Source organism: Antennarius striatus, chromosome 8 (assembly GCF_040054535.1).
Source record: "Antennarius striatus isolate MH-2024 chromosome 8, ASM4005453v1, whole genome shotgun sequence".
NCBI lineage: Eukaryota > Metazoa > Chordata > Actinopteri > Lophiiformes > Antennariidae > Antennarius > Antennarius striatus.
In genome coordinates, this window is record NC_090783.1 from 23,580,592 (window position 1) to 23,600,503 (window position 19,912).

Here is a 19,912-nt window from a genome sequence, read left to right on the forward strand (position 1 = left end):
TTTCATATATAAGGCACATTGGATTATAAGAAATTAAGTAAATTAAAGGCTTTTTGCTGCGCCTTACAGTGAAAAAATGAATGGATAGTTTATTGAGAGTAAAATTTTGCACAATTTAGAAAATAAATATAGAGCAGTTCTTTTGGTGTGTGTGTTTTTTGTTTGTTTTTTACTGCCTGTGGGTCTGAGAGGACTGTAATTTAATCTGTGCTATATGCATATATGGTACATTTGACAATAAACTTGACTATGACTACTGTATATAGTACAGCACTCCGGTCAGCTCCAGTAATGGCAGCAGGCCCTAATAGTCTCTGATTCTGTTAATGTTCTCAAATCACACGACTGGACCCCAGAGACCCCCACCCCCCACCCCCCATCCCTTTCCACGCGATGATCGGTATCGATACAGCCTCGCCGGTAAGGGCGGGGCAGCACTGCAGTGGAGCGCCTCTCGATCCGTCTCCGGTAACGTTCCATACAATCCGCACGCCCCTCTCCGCCCCCACCGTGAGACAGGTGGAAGGACCAGGACCGCACGCCTAATCATTGAACGCCCCCCCCTCCTCCTCCTCACCCCTTAGAATAAAAAATATCGGCTGACAGCAGGAAGGGTCTTCTAACGGGAGCGCGTCCCCGATGGACTTCCAGCGTGCGACCTCCGCGATCAGCAGGCGGACCGCGGGAGTGGGGGGCAACAACCGGAATACACGGGGGGAGCCCCGCCGATCTGGCACCGAATGTTTCCCAACGAATCGCTTTAGCTGTACAAGGGAGGGGGTCCACAGTCAGAGGAATGAGTGAAAAGTTGGGGGGGGTTTCATCTGAGAGGCGGCCGGTTTATTTGTGACAATCCTCCGGGCTTTGGGCGTTCATTATGGCTTCAGGCGCCGGTAAGGCTGCAGCCCCCCTCGGGCCGGACTCCACCGTTAACGGGACTGCGGCAGACTTCGCGACCATCCAGCAGGAGCTGTACGACTACGACATGCACAGCAAGATGTGCAAGAAGATAGCCCAGCTCACCAAGGTAGGACTGCCGGGGGACACCGTTGGGGCGCACCGCTGAACGCGCTGCCACCGAGCGGTGCGGTGTGCAGACCCCCATCCAGCACCGAGCGTCAATGTCATCAACGTTTCATTAATGGATGGTTCTTTTACATGCATTGACTCAAAGTTGATACAGTAGGTATAAAAAATAAAAAAAAACATTTAATTTTAATAAGCTAAATAATATCACATCTCGAAGCACAGATCGCACATTTTCATTCTTTTTTAGTGTCTAACCAGAAGATTACAAAAATCAACATTTATTACAAAAAAACAGCTATGCATAAATTAAAATGCCTGAATGCTCGTTTACAATATTTTCCGTACTATAAGGCACACTGGATTATAAGGCGCACTGTCGGTTTTTCACAAAATGAAAAGCTTTTAGGTGCTGCCTCATAGTGCAGAGAATAATCAAATGCAGTTTTTTGTAATTATAGTATTAACATGTTCCTTTGCATGTCAGGGTGTGTATTCGTGCATGTACATACACACTTATCACTGTGCAGACAGTGATGCTTGACGGCTGCAGCAGGTTGGGTGTACCTGCTTGGGTCTGTTCACACAGTCACCGTTGCTATAAGGGGATTCTCCCGGTCTCTAGTGCACAATAGTGCTTACGGAGGCAGGGCATGACCCATCGCTTGTTGAGCTGTGACAATTACTGATGACTGTGCAGTTCCTCTCTTCATTTATGGGTTCACCTCTGCGTCGCCTGTGTGCATGAGTAAGTGTGTGTGTATGTGTGTGTGTGTACTCATGTGTACTGAGTAACATTCTGCAGTTTTGTTTGTTTGTTGTTCAGAAAACATCTTCATACACACAGGTACACACACAGATGACACACATGAGGGGTCAGCGTTTGTGTCTGCGCTTGTTAGGGGGACATTTGCCAGCCTGCCCCCTTCTCCCTGTCATCTTGACCCTCTGCTGCTTCCATCCTGATTGAAAAGGAAGCCTGAACATGTTTCCTTCACTTAATGCCTGTTTGAGATGTACACAAGCCCAGATTACAACAGGATCAGTTGCCAGGAGTGCACAGTATTGAGAAGAGACATTCATAAAAAAGCTCTTTCTCTGTGATTTCCATTCGTTAGAATAAAGAGAATGCTTAAAATTTCCAAAATGCTTTTATTATGACCCAGAAATCCTCATCTGAGACAAATCCTTCTCTCACACATGCAGCCTTATTTCACTTAAAAATATATTTAAAAAAATTTACAAATTAAATAGGCACCACTCCAGTTCTTCTGTTTATAATCTAAAAACAATTGTGTTGAGTAATCAAATGGATTTGTAGAAAAAGGAAAACCGACAGCCGGAATGAGCCTCGTGATAAAAATAACCAAAAAAATCCTAGTCACCATTTCGACGCTTTAGTCTGGCGTGTGAAAAGTTTCATGAAAAATATTTGACAGTTCTTGAGTTCCCTTTTTGTGCTTTTTTGGTGGTGGATGTAAGAATCATCACATCCAATATTTGACCAAACAATCTCTCTGATTTGTGCTGCTGACAAACGGTCGGTCTGAGTTCACTGAGCTGTAAATGGGTCAACAGTGGCAACCTTATCCTGTAGATTTAATAACTTGAATGGGTATATCTTAATATAAACCGGTCGTATGTGGGGAGTGTGTTTACATGTTGGAATGAGCCGGTGGGGGGGGAGACGGGGGCCAGCTGTTGTGAATGTTCACATGAGCTTGTGCGTGAACGGATATGAACACACACCCACGTGAAAAACGGAGAAGAGAGTATGTAGTCTCTTTTTTGTGACTCAGAGATCAACAGCAGCACATTGAAAGTGTGTGTTGGCGTGCGTGTGAACACACACTCTTGATTGACAGCTCTAATTCCGTCCTTGTGATTTGGTGTACTTATCTAGCTTACACTGTGACAATGTTCCCTGCTTTGTAATCCTGCACACAGCACACTTTTGATATGTGTAGAGGTGCATGTATGTGTGAGAGCAGTGTGGGCAGGGGTTGTGGGTTGTTTGGGGGGTGGGGGGTGATATAAGAGTATGCATGCTTGCTTGTCTCTTTGCCTAACCTCTCCTCTGTTCACCAGCCATTCACTCCTTTTTTTTTCCTCATCTCAGCTCTTCTTTACACCGGAGACAGAATATTCATTTCATGCTTTGCTGACTATGAAGTTATTGTCAATAAGCGTAGCCTGTACTTGTGAGGCTACATGAATAACATTATCGACTGGCAAGATCAATATGGGGGTCTTGAGACAGAATTTATAGCAGCGAGAGGCCCTTGTTGCAGTCTGGCCTCCTTTTAAGAATTTCCATCCAAAAAGCCACAGAAAAATGTGGATACTCTGAAATCTTGACATTGAGGACTTCAATAAAATCAATAAAGGTGTCAAACCTTTATTGATTTCTGAAACTAGAATTTCTGAGACTGTTCAATAGGTAAAAATCTTTAGAAACATGACTAAAAATCTCTAACAACAGGGAACTTGTATAGAAATACCCTCTATTAAACTTGAGATGTTTAATATGAATTTGTCTAATTGTCTTAATATTTTTTTTTTTAAAAATCCCTAAAACATTCTGTCATGCTTTTGCAGACATGAAACAAGATTCTGTAGTTTTTTTTTTGTCACACATTTTTTCCTCCAGACAATAAAGAAGACTAAATGTGCAAAATAAGAGGAAATGGAAAAGACAAAATCATGTGAAGCATCATCCCATGACTGTGGAAATTATTATTATTATGGCGCTGGTAATGTCCCTTTGTTCTGATCTCCTGAGTTATGAACCACTGGTTTTAGATCCAAACCAATTTTTAGTACAACCCTTTCCACATTTCCTTCTCTCCTGCTTTATGTACCTCATTTTCTGTCTCATTCAAACAAACTAGCCATTGAGACTCGCACACCAACAAACTCCCGTCAGAGCCTGCCCTCGATTTAGACTCCTTTCATTTCTCTGAGTCACGAGTTATAGTTTGTGAAGCAGAGTTCATGCACTATGACATGATTGAATTCCTGGCATCGCATGTATGTCCAAGGGCCTGACTGAAAAGAAAGAAGCAGGTGAATCTATGACTGACATAGATACAAAACGAGTACAGTATTTTCCGCAGTAAAAGGCGCACATAAAAGCTTTATATTTTTCTCAAAAACCGACAGCATGCCTTATAATCCAGTGCGCCCTATATATGAATTTTTTATTTATTTATTTATTTGAATATGGCATTCATTGAAGGTGCGCCTTATAGTCCAGTGCGTCTTATAGTCCAGAAAATACCAATACATTGCTAATACCAATAGTAATAATTGCTAATACATCATAGATTCCTGAATATTATTGAGATCATGTACGTGTGGAAGTGCCAGAGCGAGGTGGTGAGACACACACACACACACACACACACACACACACACACACACACACACACACACACACACACACACACACACACACACACACACACACACACACACACACACACACAGAATGTGTGTCAGTGCAGTGCCAGCTGCATGCTGCAGACAGAGAGGCGTCGGGAGTAAAATATGAGCCTATGTGTCCCCTGCACACACTCATGCATATGCAGGAACACACACAGATACACACATGCCTGCAGGTGGATAAGTGAGATATTAGGGTCGGCGGGAGCCCACGATGACACTGTAGACATGGCGTAGTGGGTGAAGTGAATAGTAGGACAAAATAGGCCATATTTCAGGTGTTAGTCACAGTCTATATTGGGACGAGGAGGCCAGGACTCCACACACACTGACAGGCAGGAGGGTCACCGTAAGAAGCTGCAATGCCTGGACTATATGAACCCACAGCAGTTTATTGGCAGTAAATACACAAGTTCTGCTCTTTCATTTGTATTATTTGGGCTTTAGATGAGTGTCTCTTCATGTGAGAGTGTGTGAGTTTGTGTTTCTTATAATAAAGATTAGAATAAAGTCTAATCAGGTCACCTAGAAAGATAATTTTCTGTCTCCAAAGAAGACTTGCGACTCTTAGATCATCTTGAATTTACAACTAAATAATCAACAGACAAAACTGAGTAGACCTAAATTCTGTCAGTCACATGACCTGAAATTAAAATGGTGAATTTGATCAAAATTTAAAAAATCCATATACAGTGTATAAGACACACTGGATTAAAAGGCACACTGGATTATAAAGTGTATTGTTGTCTTTTGAGAAAATTAAAAGCTTTTAGGTGCGCCTTATAGTGCGGAAAATACTGTAATGGCAGTTAAAGGTCAGTTTCAATATATGCTAACCATGGAACCTAATTGCTATGACTCAGTCTATGACATCTGCTTCAATCTGAGCACAGCCACTGTAGAACGCATGTCAGTCTGAGATCGAAGCAGAAGTCAGCTGAGGGATGCGATGACCCCTTCTCCAGAACAGATGATGAACAAGACACAATTCTCCACCCATCTTTCTTCCTGCCTGTTATTGACCCCCTGCAGGTGATTTATTCTCTGAACATGAAGAACGAGGAGCAGGAGGTGGCCTTGCAGGCCTTGAGCCACGCCCACCATGAGGAGCTGCACCGCATCCTGATGGAGACGTGTCACGAAGGGGAGGGGTCGGCGCTGAGGACACGACTCCTGGAGCTGCAAGAGTCTTTGGATGAGCAGCATAGAGTTGGAGCCCAGGTGTGTGTGTGTGTGTGTGTGTGTATGTGTGTGTGTGTGTGTGTGTGTGTGTGTGTGTGTGTGTGTGTGTGTGTGTGTGTGTGTGTGTGTGTGTGTGTGTGTGTGTGTGTGTGTGTGTGTGTGTGTGTGTGTGTGTGTGTGTGTGTGTGAGAGAGAGAGACGGGGGATGTAAATCTGTGTGGGGGTATACTCTTACCTTCCTGATCATGAGATAAACTTAACCCCTCTCAAGGACAGACTGTATTCATTGTATTGACTCCCAACGGTAGCAACAAATGAACCCCCTCCCCCAGCGTCCCCCCCCATGTGACAACAACCTCACCTTCACTGACTTCATGCCTAATTAATATTAATTTTACCACCATAAAAAAAATTCAATCAGTCATAAATTCAGCATTTTTGCACCTAAAAGACTTACACTTTCTTAAAAACCGACAGTGCGCCTTATATATGAATTTTATTTTATTTCTTTAATATGCCATTCATTGAAGGTGCGCCTTATAATCCAGTGAGCCTTAAATATGTTTGGGTTTTTTTAATTAATAATTTTTTTGAATAGGTCATTCGTTGAAGGTGCGCTGTATAATCCTTTATAGTACAGAAAACACTGTACTCACATTACTTTCTTGTTTGCGCTTTGAGAAGATAATTGTCTTCTAAAATATCTGTGATGATATTTCAGCTTCTATTTTGAGACACATCTGGCTGATTTGTTCACCATCTGCTTTATCTACGGGATGCTTTTTGTTGAAAATTTCAGGAGCAAGTCATCATGAGCATGTAAACACTCACCTGCTAATACACCTGTACATTACATCCACTTTACAATGTACAGCTGTTGTCGGTGACCAGAGGAGTAAAGAGCGATCCAAGTGCAGCGCAGTCGAGGATTTCAACAAGATGAATACAGAACATTGTTTGTAGGAGGAATAAATCAACTGTACTGAATTAGATTGAGTCTTTCTGTCACTGATGCAAAGGTTACAAATCAATAAATATAAAACTAAACTGTTGAGTTGAGCGTAGTTGAAATTTAATGAGTCCATTCTTTCGTTATAGCAGATTGGTTGTAATCATTTCTCACTGTCATTTAAATGCAGTTTACGTCAACATTTAAACAACAGTCTGGATTTATATTCTAACATTATGACATGATATAAATGTAGACAGGCAATAAATCTGTCTTGATTACCTCCATCAGCTGATGTTAGAGGTGTAACTATTGCCAGGGTTTTTTCTCTAGACTGTTTGTCTCTGATATTCCAAAAGTTTGTCGACAGATTTTGATGTTTTGCATAATGGGTGATCTGGATAAAGATGTTCGTCTTGGATCACCTTTTAATTTTCTCCAACATATCAAAGTAAGACATTTTTTAAAACCTTTTGCCAACATCATTAAAATAAAAATTAGGAAATCATGCAAAATAACAATATGCAGTCAAATATGAGTCATAATGTTTGTTCACTTTGCTCACATTGGAAGTTTGGTAGCTTATGTTTATATGTTCGTTTATATGAACGGGGTCACAATGTGTTAATGGAAACAGGTAGAGACCTGCTGCCAAATGTGTAGCTTAGATAATATTGATATAAAAAAAACCTTAAAGTCATTTAAATGTATTTCTTGAATCTGTTCATAAGCTGTTCTGATCTAGATGAATAAATTAATTAATACAATTAATATAATGGAATTTTTGTTGATAACTCATAAAAATAAAAAAAAGATGATAAACACGTGACACATGACCTTCAGGTTAATTGGTCGGTCTTAATTTGGCATGAGGCAGATTAAGCTCCAGCCCCCATAATCCTACACAGGATTAAAAAAATGACAGAAAATGAATGAATCAGTCATTGAGACACAGAAAAATGCAATTTTACATCTTTACATTTGACTTCTAAACATGTTTGATACCATTTAGAAGAGGTTTTTTTTTAAAAAGAGTCCTAGAAGGTATTTATGTACAGTATTTTCTGGACTATAAGACACACCTTCAATGAATGTCCTGTTTTCAAACTTTTTCCATGTACTGTATATGATATTAACATACTATATCTTCCATGCCACCAGGTGCAGGCAGACTTTGAATGCTTCCGGATGCAGGTGGAGGAGAGAGAGCGTGAAACTGAGGTGGAGCTGAGAAAAGAGTTTAAGGAGAGGCTGCAGACGGCTGAGGAGGAGCTCCAGGAGGCCAAGGCCCGGATCGGTGACGCCCAGGAGGAGAGCCTGCGTTTGAGTCAAGAACTGGAGAAGGCCGGAGAACACATTCAGGAGCTGGACGCCAAATGTGAGGAGCTACAGAAAGCATTCGATGAGGAGAGACAGAGCAAAGAGGAGCAGAGACTGAGAGAGGATAGAATGAAAAAGAAAGAGAAGGAGAGGGAAAACGAGGAGCAGGAAAGTCTGGAACGAGTCAGAACCCTCTCGGAGGAGGTGAAGGCGCTGAAGGAGGAGATGGAGCAAGCCGAGGAGGAGAAGAGACGAGCTGTGAAAGAGGAAAGAGAGCGGTGGGAGCAGAAGGTGAACCGTCTATACGAGGAGAAGGAGGAAATGAGGAGGAGGATGGAGGCGGAGTGGAGGGAGGAGCAGCAGCGATGGGAAGAGAGGGAGGAAGAGGAGAAGAAAGGAATGCACAGCGCGCTGAGGGAAAGAGTGAAGCTCGCTGAAGCAGAGGTGGAAGGTCACCTGGAGAGGCTGGCCGAGAGCAAGAGGAACTCGCTCAAACTGAAAGAAAGGATACAGGTACACACACTCTGGATCGTCTTTAGCAAAAAATAAAAAAAGTTTTTAAAAAATTAATATATAAGGGGCACAGGATTATAAGGCGCACCTTCAACAAATGATCTATTAAAAAATTATATTTTTTTAATGAAAAAGCGGAAAAAAATTTGCATATAAGGCGCATTGTTGGTTTTTGAGAATAAAAAGACTTTCAGGTGCGCCTTATAGTGGAAAATACTGAAGAGTATTTTATAGTTTATTTGGGAGTTCTTATGTATTTAATTTAGTATTTAGTATTTATTTATTATTTAATTTAGTATTAATTAAGTATTTAATTTACTTAACTTAGGAGTTCTTAAGTATTTTTCTTACTCTTCAGTATTACTGAAGAGTAATTAACTCCTGACTAACTGACTAACTAGGCCTGTTTATTTATGCCTTTTTATTCCTATGCCTATTTATGATTTTCTATTTCTATATTCTTGATGGGTTATTTATTACTCTTTCTATTAGGTGTTGGTACTACTTTCTGTGTGCTTTTTCTATGTGCTTTTTTTGTGTGCTTTTTCTGCCCTCCTTACTCACCCTTGTGCCAAAACTCTTCCATACCTCCTTTCCAGGACTTGGAGGAGGAGTTGGAACTGGATCGAAGGCGTGTGTCTGAGGCCGAAGGAGGCGCTAAGCGGGCTGAGGAGGAGCTCGCCGTTGCCAAGGAGAGGCTGCTGCTCCAGGAGGACGAGCTGCAGAGCAGAGCAGGTGGTGCTTTGGACTTCCTCTCACCTGTCTGAAACACTCACGTCTGCAAAATTCCGCTGAGCTCACTGCGTTGCCATAATTTATCGCGACTCACCGTTGATTGAGTTTCTCATCACGCCATTTATAATGTCAATAGAAAATGCAATAAATACACATCGTCCATCTTCTGCCAGCGCACGCCGTTTCATCAAAGTGTCATCATACAGAGTCAGCAAAATGAATTTATTGCATGAGAAATAATTTTTATTCATGTTGCCCTGCTGTTCATTCTGCTTCAGTTCGGCGTTATTAATTATTGTGCACCGTCGTGTTCACTTTGGTGTGTATGTGTGTATCAGAGGAGCTGCTGAACCGCAGAGGCTGTGAGGTGTGTGTGTGTGCTGAGGTGGAGGAGCTGAGGAGCCAGGTGAGCCGCCTGCAGAGCAGGAACAGAGAGCTGGAGCTGCAGAGCAGCGGTAGAAACAACGACCACGCCCGACAGATACGCCAGGTAAAGAAGGAGGGGGGGGGGTTACAAGGAGTTAATGGGGGCTGAAGCAGTTCAGCACCGTGTTCTGGCTCCAATAGTAAATAAAGAAATCCTAGAAGAAAGTAGAACTAAAATTGACTCAGAGCTTCATATCTTGACATTAACTGGCCAAATACAATATTTTAAGGGAGTACAGTATTTCTGCACTATAAGGCGCACCTTCAATGAATGACCTATTGTAAAAAGGTTTTCATATATGAGGCGCACGGAATTATAAGGCGCACTGTTGGTTTTAATAAAATTAAAGGCTTTTAGGTGCGCCTTATAGTGCGGAAAATACTGTATATGTTATCAAAAATGTTATCGAGTTCCCTCTTAATGTAGTTCTCTACGTGCGATCTCCATTGACTGTGATTTTGGATCTGACATCTTACCAGCATCTGCTGACATCTCTGGTGTCCTGTCGTGTGTCGTTAGCATGCCGAGGCCCTGTCCACGCTGCGCTCAGAGATGGTGAGAGCCCAGACGGAGGAGCTACGTCGCATCCAGAAACACGCCGATGACGAGAGGGACAAACTGCAGAAAGAGGTTCAAAAGGAGACAGAAAACCTGCAGAGGCAAAGAGAAAAAGAGAAGGATCAGCTGGAGAAGGACAGAAAGCGACTGTGCAGAGAGAAAGAGGAGGAGAAGGAAGCCATGCGCAAAGAAATCGAGGAGATGAAACAACGCGTGAGGGGAGAAAAAGAGGAAGAGGTGGACCGGATGAGGAAGGAACTGGAAGTGGAGAGGGTTCGTGTCCACGCCCAGCTGGACAAGAGCATCGAACAGGTGGAGGCAGAGAGAGCCAATGTGCAGCAGAAGTTGGAAGAGGAGAAGAAGAGACTGGTGGAGAAGGCCGAGGACGATCGGAAACGGTTGAAGGAGCAGGTGCGGAAGGCGATAGAGGAGGTGATGAGGAGGCATGCAGCTGAACTCCACAGCGTCCAAGAAGCTCTGAGTTCTGAGAAGAAGACCAACCAAGAGGTCAGCATCACCGGGGGAGGAGGGTGTCATCTATCACCACTAATAATGACTAGATAACAGGGGAAGTTACAGTTTTTCAATATGTTTTGGGAATATTTCTTCATTTTCTTGAAGTGGCGTGGCAGAATGAGGACAGGACAGGCCCCTTAGTGTCAGAGGAAGTCACTTATACCTGGAGTTTAAAAATAACTCGCTCAGCAGCTGGGGCCTCAGGCTGCTTGGGGATTTATTATCTAAGTTTCAGTTTCAGGTTTGGATTGAGTTATTTGGAGGAAAGTACTAACCAATGTGAGGACTCAGTTTCCATCCCCCCCCCCCATCACACAACTGCAACAGTGATCCTTACTGTACTGTCAGTGAGGCGCTGGAGATATCTCATGCTATTACAAAAATCAAGAATTTCTCGTGTTAAATCCACTTTTTCTTCCATGCATCTGATGAAGATTATTCTTATTTCCGTGTGATTACGTCCCGCTTCAAAGCGGTGATGGGTTGTGACTGTCAGTGTTCGTGCGTTCCTACGTTCCTTTGTCCACCAAGTATCTTCACAACCGTTGCAGATAGAAAGATGAAACGAAAAGATGACTCAGGCAGCACAGGGGATGAGAATGAGATGATGACCTTGACCTTGTGAAAACTAGGTCAAGGTCAAATTTCAACTTTCAGGAACTGGATAAGATAAAAAGATGAGGGAGAAGGCCAGTGTGAGTAAGACCATAGATCAAAGCTACTTATGATCTACTTATGCACTAGCTTTGATCTATGCCCTTGTCAGGGACTACTTTCAGGGTACCCTGACCTACCCTTCACGTCTCTTGACTGTCTTGGTTCTTGTTAGTACTTGCGTTGGTCGCTGCTGTCTTGCCTTGACAGTTGTTCAACAGTTGTTCCCAACATTTTTGTCCCGTTCCCCCTTAAAATAAACCCATACTGGTGGGACCCCAGTATCAACATAAGTCGTAGCTTTTTTTACCCTTTTTTGTTCCAGGGCTCAGTGGGCTAAAGAGGTGAAAGTACAGTAAAATAGCAAAGATCACCCATTTTATGTAATATAAAGGTTTTCTGTCTTCTTTCTTCTCAATCAGCTTCTACCCACTTGCCCCCTGGTTGATAACCTCTGGTCTAAAAGAACATGTTTAATAAATGTTTCAAAAAAGAGTAAATGCAGTTTTATAAGAGATTTTATCACATAATTGCCTGCCCTTTGAGCCTTTGGATAATGCACAATTTGAAACTAATTATTAATTAGGCTTACGAGTGATGAATTGATAGTAAAATTGGGTTAAATGATACAAGAAGATGAGTCCTTAATGACTTTTTCTTGAAAGGTGTGTGCACATTTGGAGGAGGAGAGGAGAAGCGGTGCAGAGCTACGCAGCAGCCTGGAGAAGGAAAGAGAGGAGCTGAGAACAAAACTCAAAGATGCTACTGATGAGGTCAGAGGTCTAATAATACCGTCTCATATGTACAGTTTAAATGGATTAGTGTTAAAGCCTGGATTATCAATCAATCAAGTTTTATTCCTATAGCACTTAATCATAGCAACAGACGTATCAAAGCGCTTTAACAGACAGACAAACCCAACAGAACCCTCCAGAGCAGAAGCGACAGCAGCGGGGTAAAACTCCCTCATTGAGGAAGAAACTCCGGGCAGGACCCAGACTCTGTTTGGCGGCCATCCGCCTTGACCGGTTGTGTGGTCAAGGTGGTTTTTGGGCCGAGCACAATCTCTTTGATACACACATTAAACCTGATTGATTTCATCAGGTTTAATCCAGAGACACGATTGCGTATCATCAGTATAACAATGGAGGTTGATGAAGTGTTTCCTCATTAAATCACCCAGAGGAAGCATGTATAAGATAAACAATACCGGACCAAGAACCGAGCCTTGAGGAACTTGATTAACCTGACTGGAAATTCTCAAATAAACTGTTGGATTTAAGGAAATCACATAACTGATTAGCTGCTATTTTTTAGCCACTATTAGATTATATGAAGTAAAATGTCTTTGGTAACGTTAGATCTGTAGGTTGGAGGCCGTCATCCAGAGGCAAGACAAGAAAGACAAGGTGACCCCTGAAGCTGCGTCCTCATGTAGACCAAAGTGCGCCCGTCTGGAGGAGGAGCTCCACCAGACCCGGGGTCGGCTGGTTCGGACGCAGGAGGAGAAAGAGAGGCAGCGGGAGAGGCAGCAGAGAGAGATCGTGTCCCTGAGAGCTGACAAACACCGACTGGAGGAGAAAGTCCTGGAGCAAAGCCGCCTGAACACGGAGAGGAATCTCCTAGATCAGGGGCAGCGGCACAATGAGGACCGAATCAGGTATCAGGATGATCTTTAAGCTACTGTTCGTTTAGTTTGAATGTATGCATTAATGAGCTGTGGAAGAAAACATCCCAGAATGAGATGCAATAATAAAAAAAACAATGTATGGTGATTTAAATGATACCTTAGGCAAAGACCTTCCAGTTAATGTGACGTGATGTTATTAGTGTTGAATAAAGTAACAGTAATATGTTTGTATTACAATAATATCCCTCAGCATGACATTCATTTCCATGTTATTTCCATTGCAAAGGCACAAATACAAAAGTTATGTTTGTGGTTTTACAGGTTTGTATCCCAGAAATACAATCAGGGAATTTTTAATCTCTTAACACGGGCATTTTATGAGAGACGGCTATAAAAAGGAGTGTGAAATAATCTGATTTTACCCAATCTACCAAACCTAAATGTATAATAATAATAATCTTTTAATAAGCACAAAGCGACAGCACAAAAACCAACCCCATAATGAATGGATTTCAGTCATTTTGCATGTGGGTTAACTCCATTCTGATCCGTGTCTTCAGAGCGGAGTGTGAGGATCGTCTCAGAGCCGAGTTCAGGATAGAGATGAACGCCGCCGTCGCCGAGAGCGAACAGAGATGGCAGAACAGAGAACAGGAGCTGCAAACACAGATATCTGAGCTGCAGGAGGAGCAGTCACAGGTGAACGTCCTCCACAAAACCACCTGCAACCACCTGTGGTCACCGGATCATCATTATATTATAAGATGTTTACATTATAATGGAGTGTAATGTTGTCAAGGTGGTCATTGATTGAAAGAGTTTGGTGATGTTTCTTAACCCTGAGTCTCACTACAGACTAAAAAAAATAAAAAATCTAGATGTTTCCCTCCTCGGTTGCATCCCAATCGCATTCGGCACTACATTTCTGGAGTGCTCTTTTAATTACTTCCATAAGTTTGCTTAAAGTGCCCAATTGTATGCTGGGTATTTATTAATTTAAAGAAAGCTGCTCAAGGCTGCAAAAACACCATCCTCATGTAATTCAGCAGTTGTTGTTGCAAAAAATCATTATCTGACAGGGTTGCTTTTACGGAACACAAAAACCTTTTGAAATCATTTCCTCCCTGATTGTTTAACTGATGCAGGTGGAGAAAAAGAAGGCGGGCTCAGGAGACGATAGCCACGGCAACCCTGAGATTGACAGGTTGAGGAAAGAGGTGCAAGACACCAAGGAGATCAACAGGAAACTGAGGGAGCTGCTGCAGGTATTTGAATCATCCTTGTGCTTCTTTGTTTTCCAAGTGACAATAATCAAAAAAATCAGCAGGGATGAAGGTAGAACTGTGAAAAATTCATTGATTTTTACCTATAAATTCAGTGAATTCAGGCTTGTGCAGCGCTCATAAAAGAACAAACTGTGTGTTAATGTGTTGGAGGAGCCCCAAAGCCAGTCTTCAGTCGTGGAGAGACACAATCACACCATGGCTCTGCAAGCGTTAGAGAGACAGGCCAAAGAAGACGTGCTGTCGGAGAGGAACAGACTACAGACAATGCACCACCTGGAGCTAGGTATCACGCGCACGTGCACCAACACACACACACACACACACACACGTGAGAATTAGCATAAGCACATACGGACAAGCAACACATCCCTATGTGGCACACACACACACACACACACACACACACACACACACACACACACACACACACACACACACACACACTGCGGCGCGGACAAAATGAACATGCAGCCGAATACACATCAAGATCATAAATTCAACAGTGAAGTTGCTATTGCCATGGATACAGTTAACCATGGCAACCACGGAAGGGTACCTGTAGCAGTGGGCCGAACAGATTTTGTTTTCTCTGTGTGCTTGTGTGTGTGTGCGTCTGTGTGTGTGTGTGCGTGTGTGTGTGTGTGTGTGTGTGTGTGTGTGTGTGTGTGTGTGTGTGTGTGTGTGTATCAGATAAGCAGAGGGCAGAGTTGACCCAGCAACACACAGAGTGGAGCAGACAGATGACCCAGAGACACATGCAGCAGATAGAGGACCTACAGGCCCAACTACAGGCACACACACAGATGATGGCTCTACAACAGGTAACACAAAAAGAACACACACACACATTACACCAAAAGAATTGAGATCCAGGTTTCTTATTTTAGTATGATTCAAATAAATGTTCCTTTTTCACCAAACATTCTAGCAGCATTGACTCAAATGTTCATTTCATTATTCAGGAACTGTGATGGTGTTTGTTTTCTTCTAGTTGTTGAGTGCGAGTCGAGTTAAGATCCATGAATGGAATTTGTCTCGGATGAGGGCTTCCGAGGTCATAAATCAAAAACTGTGTTTTTTTCACACTAGTTAATGCACAGATTTCTCATGTTATGGAAAGGTGCTTACATATATATATGTGTGTGTGTGTGTGTGTGTGTGTGTGTGTGTGTGTGTGTGTGTGTGTGTGTGTGTGTGTGTGTGTGTGTGTACTGTATATGTATAAAATAAAAAAAATACATATAAAAATAAAAAAATTATATTTTTTTCCCAAGGTTTACATCATTATTTGTTACGTGAATGAAATCCCACTACAATGGGATAAAGCCAACACAAGTTATAGTCAACAGCCACACTAACCTGTTTAAAATCTATATTCACAACAATAGGCAAAGTGTGTTTTGATCATATGTGTTGGTGTGTGTGTGTGTGTGTCTATGTGTGTGTGTTAAGGATCTGAAGCAGCAGAATCAGTGTCAAGTGTTTGAGCGACAGCTGGACGAGAGCCGTTGTGCCATGATGGAGCTGCAGCGAGAAAACGCTGCGCTGAAGAAGCAATTAAAGGAATGGTGAGGAAGGACGTGGGCGTGTGTGTAGATAGATCAGTGTGAATGATGTCGTTCAAGGCTGCGAGTCAAGGTCAGTTTTGTTATTTGTTACTCTCCTCATGATTTATTTCCATAAGCCAAAGGAAACTTAGTCTGTAGTCAAACCCAGTGCTTCATGAAATCAAAAATTGGCAGCCCGAAGCTAAATCTATTTCGTATTTTGTGTGGTAATTAGAGAAAGAAAAGCATAATTAATCAGCTAACTGTTTCAGCTGTAATGCCCCTCGATTAAAGTTCATTTCAGCATCTTTATATTGTTTTGTAGTTTTAGGAGCATTTCATACTGAACAAATTGTGCTTTTTTTTAGTCCGCTGAAATAAGTCTGTTAATTTTTCACAGCTAGGTTAATATTAGTTTGGAGGAACTATTGGAACAGACTGTATTTGTATGTTTTAATTTTGATCTGGAGTCTATGATGTACAAAAATGAAGAATGCTGAATCAGTGATGAGTCATGCATTTTCATGACTCCTGACGTCTTAATTCGATAGATCAGATGCAACCAGTTATTACAGATTTGTCATCGTTGATCCTTCCTTTCCCCTTTGCTAGGTCAGTGGAGAAAACCCCTGAGACTAAAGAGAAAGAAGAAGAAGAAGAGGAGGAAAATGTGGATTTGCTGAAGAAGAGAGACACCCAGCTGGAGGAAGAAGCGCAGCGCCTGAAAGAGGAAGTAGAGAAACTGAGGGTGGAGATGGAGAAACTGGAGGAGTCGCAGAAACAATGGGAAGAAAGGAAAGAGGAAGATGGGAAAGAGGATGAGGTGGACGAGAACAAGCGGATGGAACGGGAGGAGGAGAAGAGGAGAGAGGAAGTGGAGGAGATCAGGAGGGAGCACAAGAAGGAGCTGCAGAGTTTGGCCTCTGAATACAGCAGCGCCCAGACGCACCTTCAGGCTCGCATAGTCGCCCTGGAGAACGAGTAAGTGGAGACCACACGATAGAAAGGTGGCAAAAATGGAATGAAAGGCACCAGACAGGTATGAGAGAGGAGTTGTGTGTTTGGTATATGATTTAACTGCAGGCTGCGTGAGCGGGAGGAGCGCTGCAGGAGGAGGGAGCCTCGATGTGACGACCAGCAGCTGGGGAGGCTTCAGGAGAGACTGAGTGAGAGAGACCAGCTCATTAAACGACTGGTGGTGAGAATGTAGTCATGTACTGTATATATGTGCGCACACACACACACACACACACACACACACACACACATGCAAACACACGCAAACACATACATACAAGTGGAGCTGCTCCTTCGATCACAGCAGAATTCAGTAGGAAACAATCCTCGCTTAAGGTCTCCTCATCCCTCGTGTTGCTTTTGTGCTGTGGTCCTCATTAGTGATCGGCATGAAAAGGGATTTGTCTTCAATGCACACTGCATCAAAATACCAGGAATTAACACAGAATTTTTGAAGATAAAACATGTTATCGTCAGCTAAGATATCTGACCTGGGTAGCATGAGAATTTTAACTTGTAAAATACTGTAATCCATCATTTTCAGTCATGTATTCCTACTGTAGGAGAAAGACATGTTTTTGCAGTGCGTTCTGGCAGAATGCTGTGTCGACCATCTGTGTGACACGAGGCAGCTTTGTAAACAAGTGAACCCTCTGGACACACGATGCTAACACACACACACACACAACAATAACAACACCGACTGCGAACGAGGCCGGTGAAGTCCTTCCTCGTCCTCCTTCCCTCCAGGAAGAAAGGCATCAGCTGCAGCTCCACCCTCCCGTTACCGAGGACAACAGCACCCTCAGGCCTCCCGACAGAAAGACGCGCCCCAGGAGCGTCACGCCAACCATGAGGGTGAGTCGGAGCTCATAATGTATTCATCAAAAAAGAAAACGGTTCTGCTTCCAGCGAGAAGAAGAAGTGCTTCCTGGGCGGCAGCCAACGTGTCACTCAGAGAATCAGCCTGGGATTACAGAGCGATGTGGCTCCTACAAAATAAAATACAAAAGATCTCGCAGTGTTGATGCAGTCTATGCTGGGAGATTGAATTCAAATTGGAAGTTTATTGATTTTTTCATTTGCAGGGATGCAGCTTTTATCAGCTCTACATTGAGACATATTTTCACACCAAAAAGTTAAAGCATCTTAAATAATAATGTGAGGCTGCAACCAGAACAATGTCTGCATTTTTTCAGACTGTATATTTGAAATTCAGTTCACACCAAAATCATCTTTCCTGGTTCTGACCCCCAGAGGAAGCAGATGGAGTCTCCTCCTCTCGTCACCAGCATCCCCAGTGCCAGTACATTCGACAGGAGCATCTTCCAGCCCCACTCCTCCTCATCGTCTTCCTCCTCCTCTGTCCATCAACACTCTTCCTCTACCCTCCCCCACCAGTCCAGCTCCCACCCCCACGCCTCCTCCCATTACTCTACTTCCTCTCTTCCACACAAGCACACCTCCCTCTCTCTCAGCCAACAGTCCTCCCCGTCCGTCCCTCGCTCTTCCAGAACCAGAACCTCCTGCATCCCTCCCACCCCGGCGCCCACCGCCCCGCTTCCTGTTTGCCCGTCGCTGCAATCCGGTATCCGTTACGTGTTGCCCTCGTGCCACGAGCACGCACACCTGCAGACCCAATCAATCAGGTAAGACGATCGCGTGTCTGAGCCGTGATGTTACTCATGTAAAAGAAAAGAATGGGACTTCGGTTCTGCCAAATGTCCAAAAGTGTTGGTACTATAGAAATGTACTTCAAATACCAACAGTATTAGTTTATCACTGTATTGTAAGGACTGAATAATAATAATACTCTAATAATAACAATAATGTAATAATAATAATAAAACTGTAATAATAGTAATAGTAATAATACCATAATAATAATAATAATTAATAATAGTAATAACAATAATAATGAATAAGTTCATAGTTTGAGTGTAGCTGTGAACAGTTTCACTATCATTAATTGTCTTTACATGAATTAATATACTGCCGGGCTGTTTAACATTATAGCTCCAATTATTTGCTATGTAACTTTAAAAAAATTTTACTTTAAAAATTATTTGCCTTCAAAATGAAACATATATTAAATATTAAGTCGCACAAAATGAAAATACAGGAAAATGTACAAAATGTAATAATGACGATCATAAATGACATTTGTGAATATTTTAATTTGTTTTTTGTCGTTTTTCTAATTGGACTGATTTGATCTGAAACAGCTCTTCTAATATTAACGCTGATGATGCTACTGCTGCGTTGTACAGGTCAGCTTTTATTATTTGACGGAAGAGCATTGATGTAATTAAACAAACTTATCTGCAAGCCAGTACCTCACCTGAAGAGATGTTCTTTATTAGTTTAAACAAAATATTCTAAACCTCAGTGTAGTGATGTATTCATTATTATTGGATGTTTCTTCTGTTTCCTAGGGGCCCCTATCTGGAGCAGAGGGGGACCGAGGGGCTGAAACAGGAGTGGTTCACCAAATACTTCTCCTTCTGAGCACAAAAACACATTTACAGCTGGTGCAAGTCCGTTTCCTCACACACACACGTCATTGCTTCTTATGCACATCTGTTTGTCCCCCCCATACACACACACACACACACACACACACACACACACACACACACACACACACACACACACACACACACACACACACACACACACACACACACACACAATCATTAGATATATTGTATGGGCTCATCACCAGCAAGGCCATCTCAAACATTGCCTCAAAGCTCAACCAACAAGTGCTTCTCAAACACATGCCTGACCTCAGAACAAAGGCTGGATCTTGTTTGGAATGTCTTCATTTTTTTTTTTTAAGCCGTCTTCCTTTTTTAAAAAAATGCAATCTTTATTTGAATCTCATCACGTGATTATTCCAGGCAAGTGTGTATTTCTTAAAAATCGACAACAAAGTGTCTCTTCAAGTATTGAAGCGTTAAGACATATTCAACCAAGGTTGTTGTGAAGTGACAAAACACAGCTCACCGTACCAAAATGAAGCTTGTTTCAATGCAAAAATGTATGATAATCTTAGTGAAGAAATGAAATAAAATATTTTGTTTTCGTACATGCTACTGCTGGTTT

At 42.5% G+C, this 19,912-nt stretch overlaps 1 protein-coding gene across 1 annotated transcript; it reads left to right on the top strand.

The window, feature by feature from the left end:
- The first annotated feature begins 529 nt into the window (after positions 1-529).
- Positions 530-19,859, top strand: fam184b (family with sequence similarity 184 member B). The gene is made up of 18 exons (XM_068322029.1): positions 530-1,027; positions 5,503-5,691; positions 7,763-8,434; positions 9,034-9,169; positions 9,508-9,659; positions 10,116-10,661; positions 11,990-12,097; positions 12,686-12,984; positions 13,515-13,653; positions 14,100-14,219; positions 14,391-14,523; positions 14,931-15,061; positions 15,693-15,808; positions 16,400-16,768; positions 16,871-16,985; positions 17,555-17,662; positions 18,062-18,453; positions 19,240-19,859. Exons 1-18 carry the CDS (start codon positions 878-880, stop codon positions 19,310-19,312), a joined length of 3,948 nt encoding a protein of 1,315 aa, XP_068178130.1. The 5' UTR covers positions 530-877; the 3' UTR covers positions 19,313-19,859.
- The last annotated feature ends 53 nt before the right edge of the window (positions 19,860-19,912 follow it).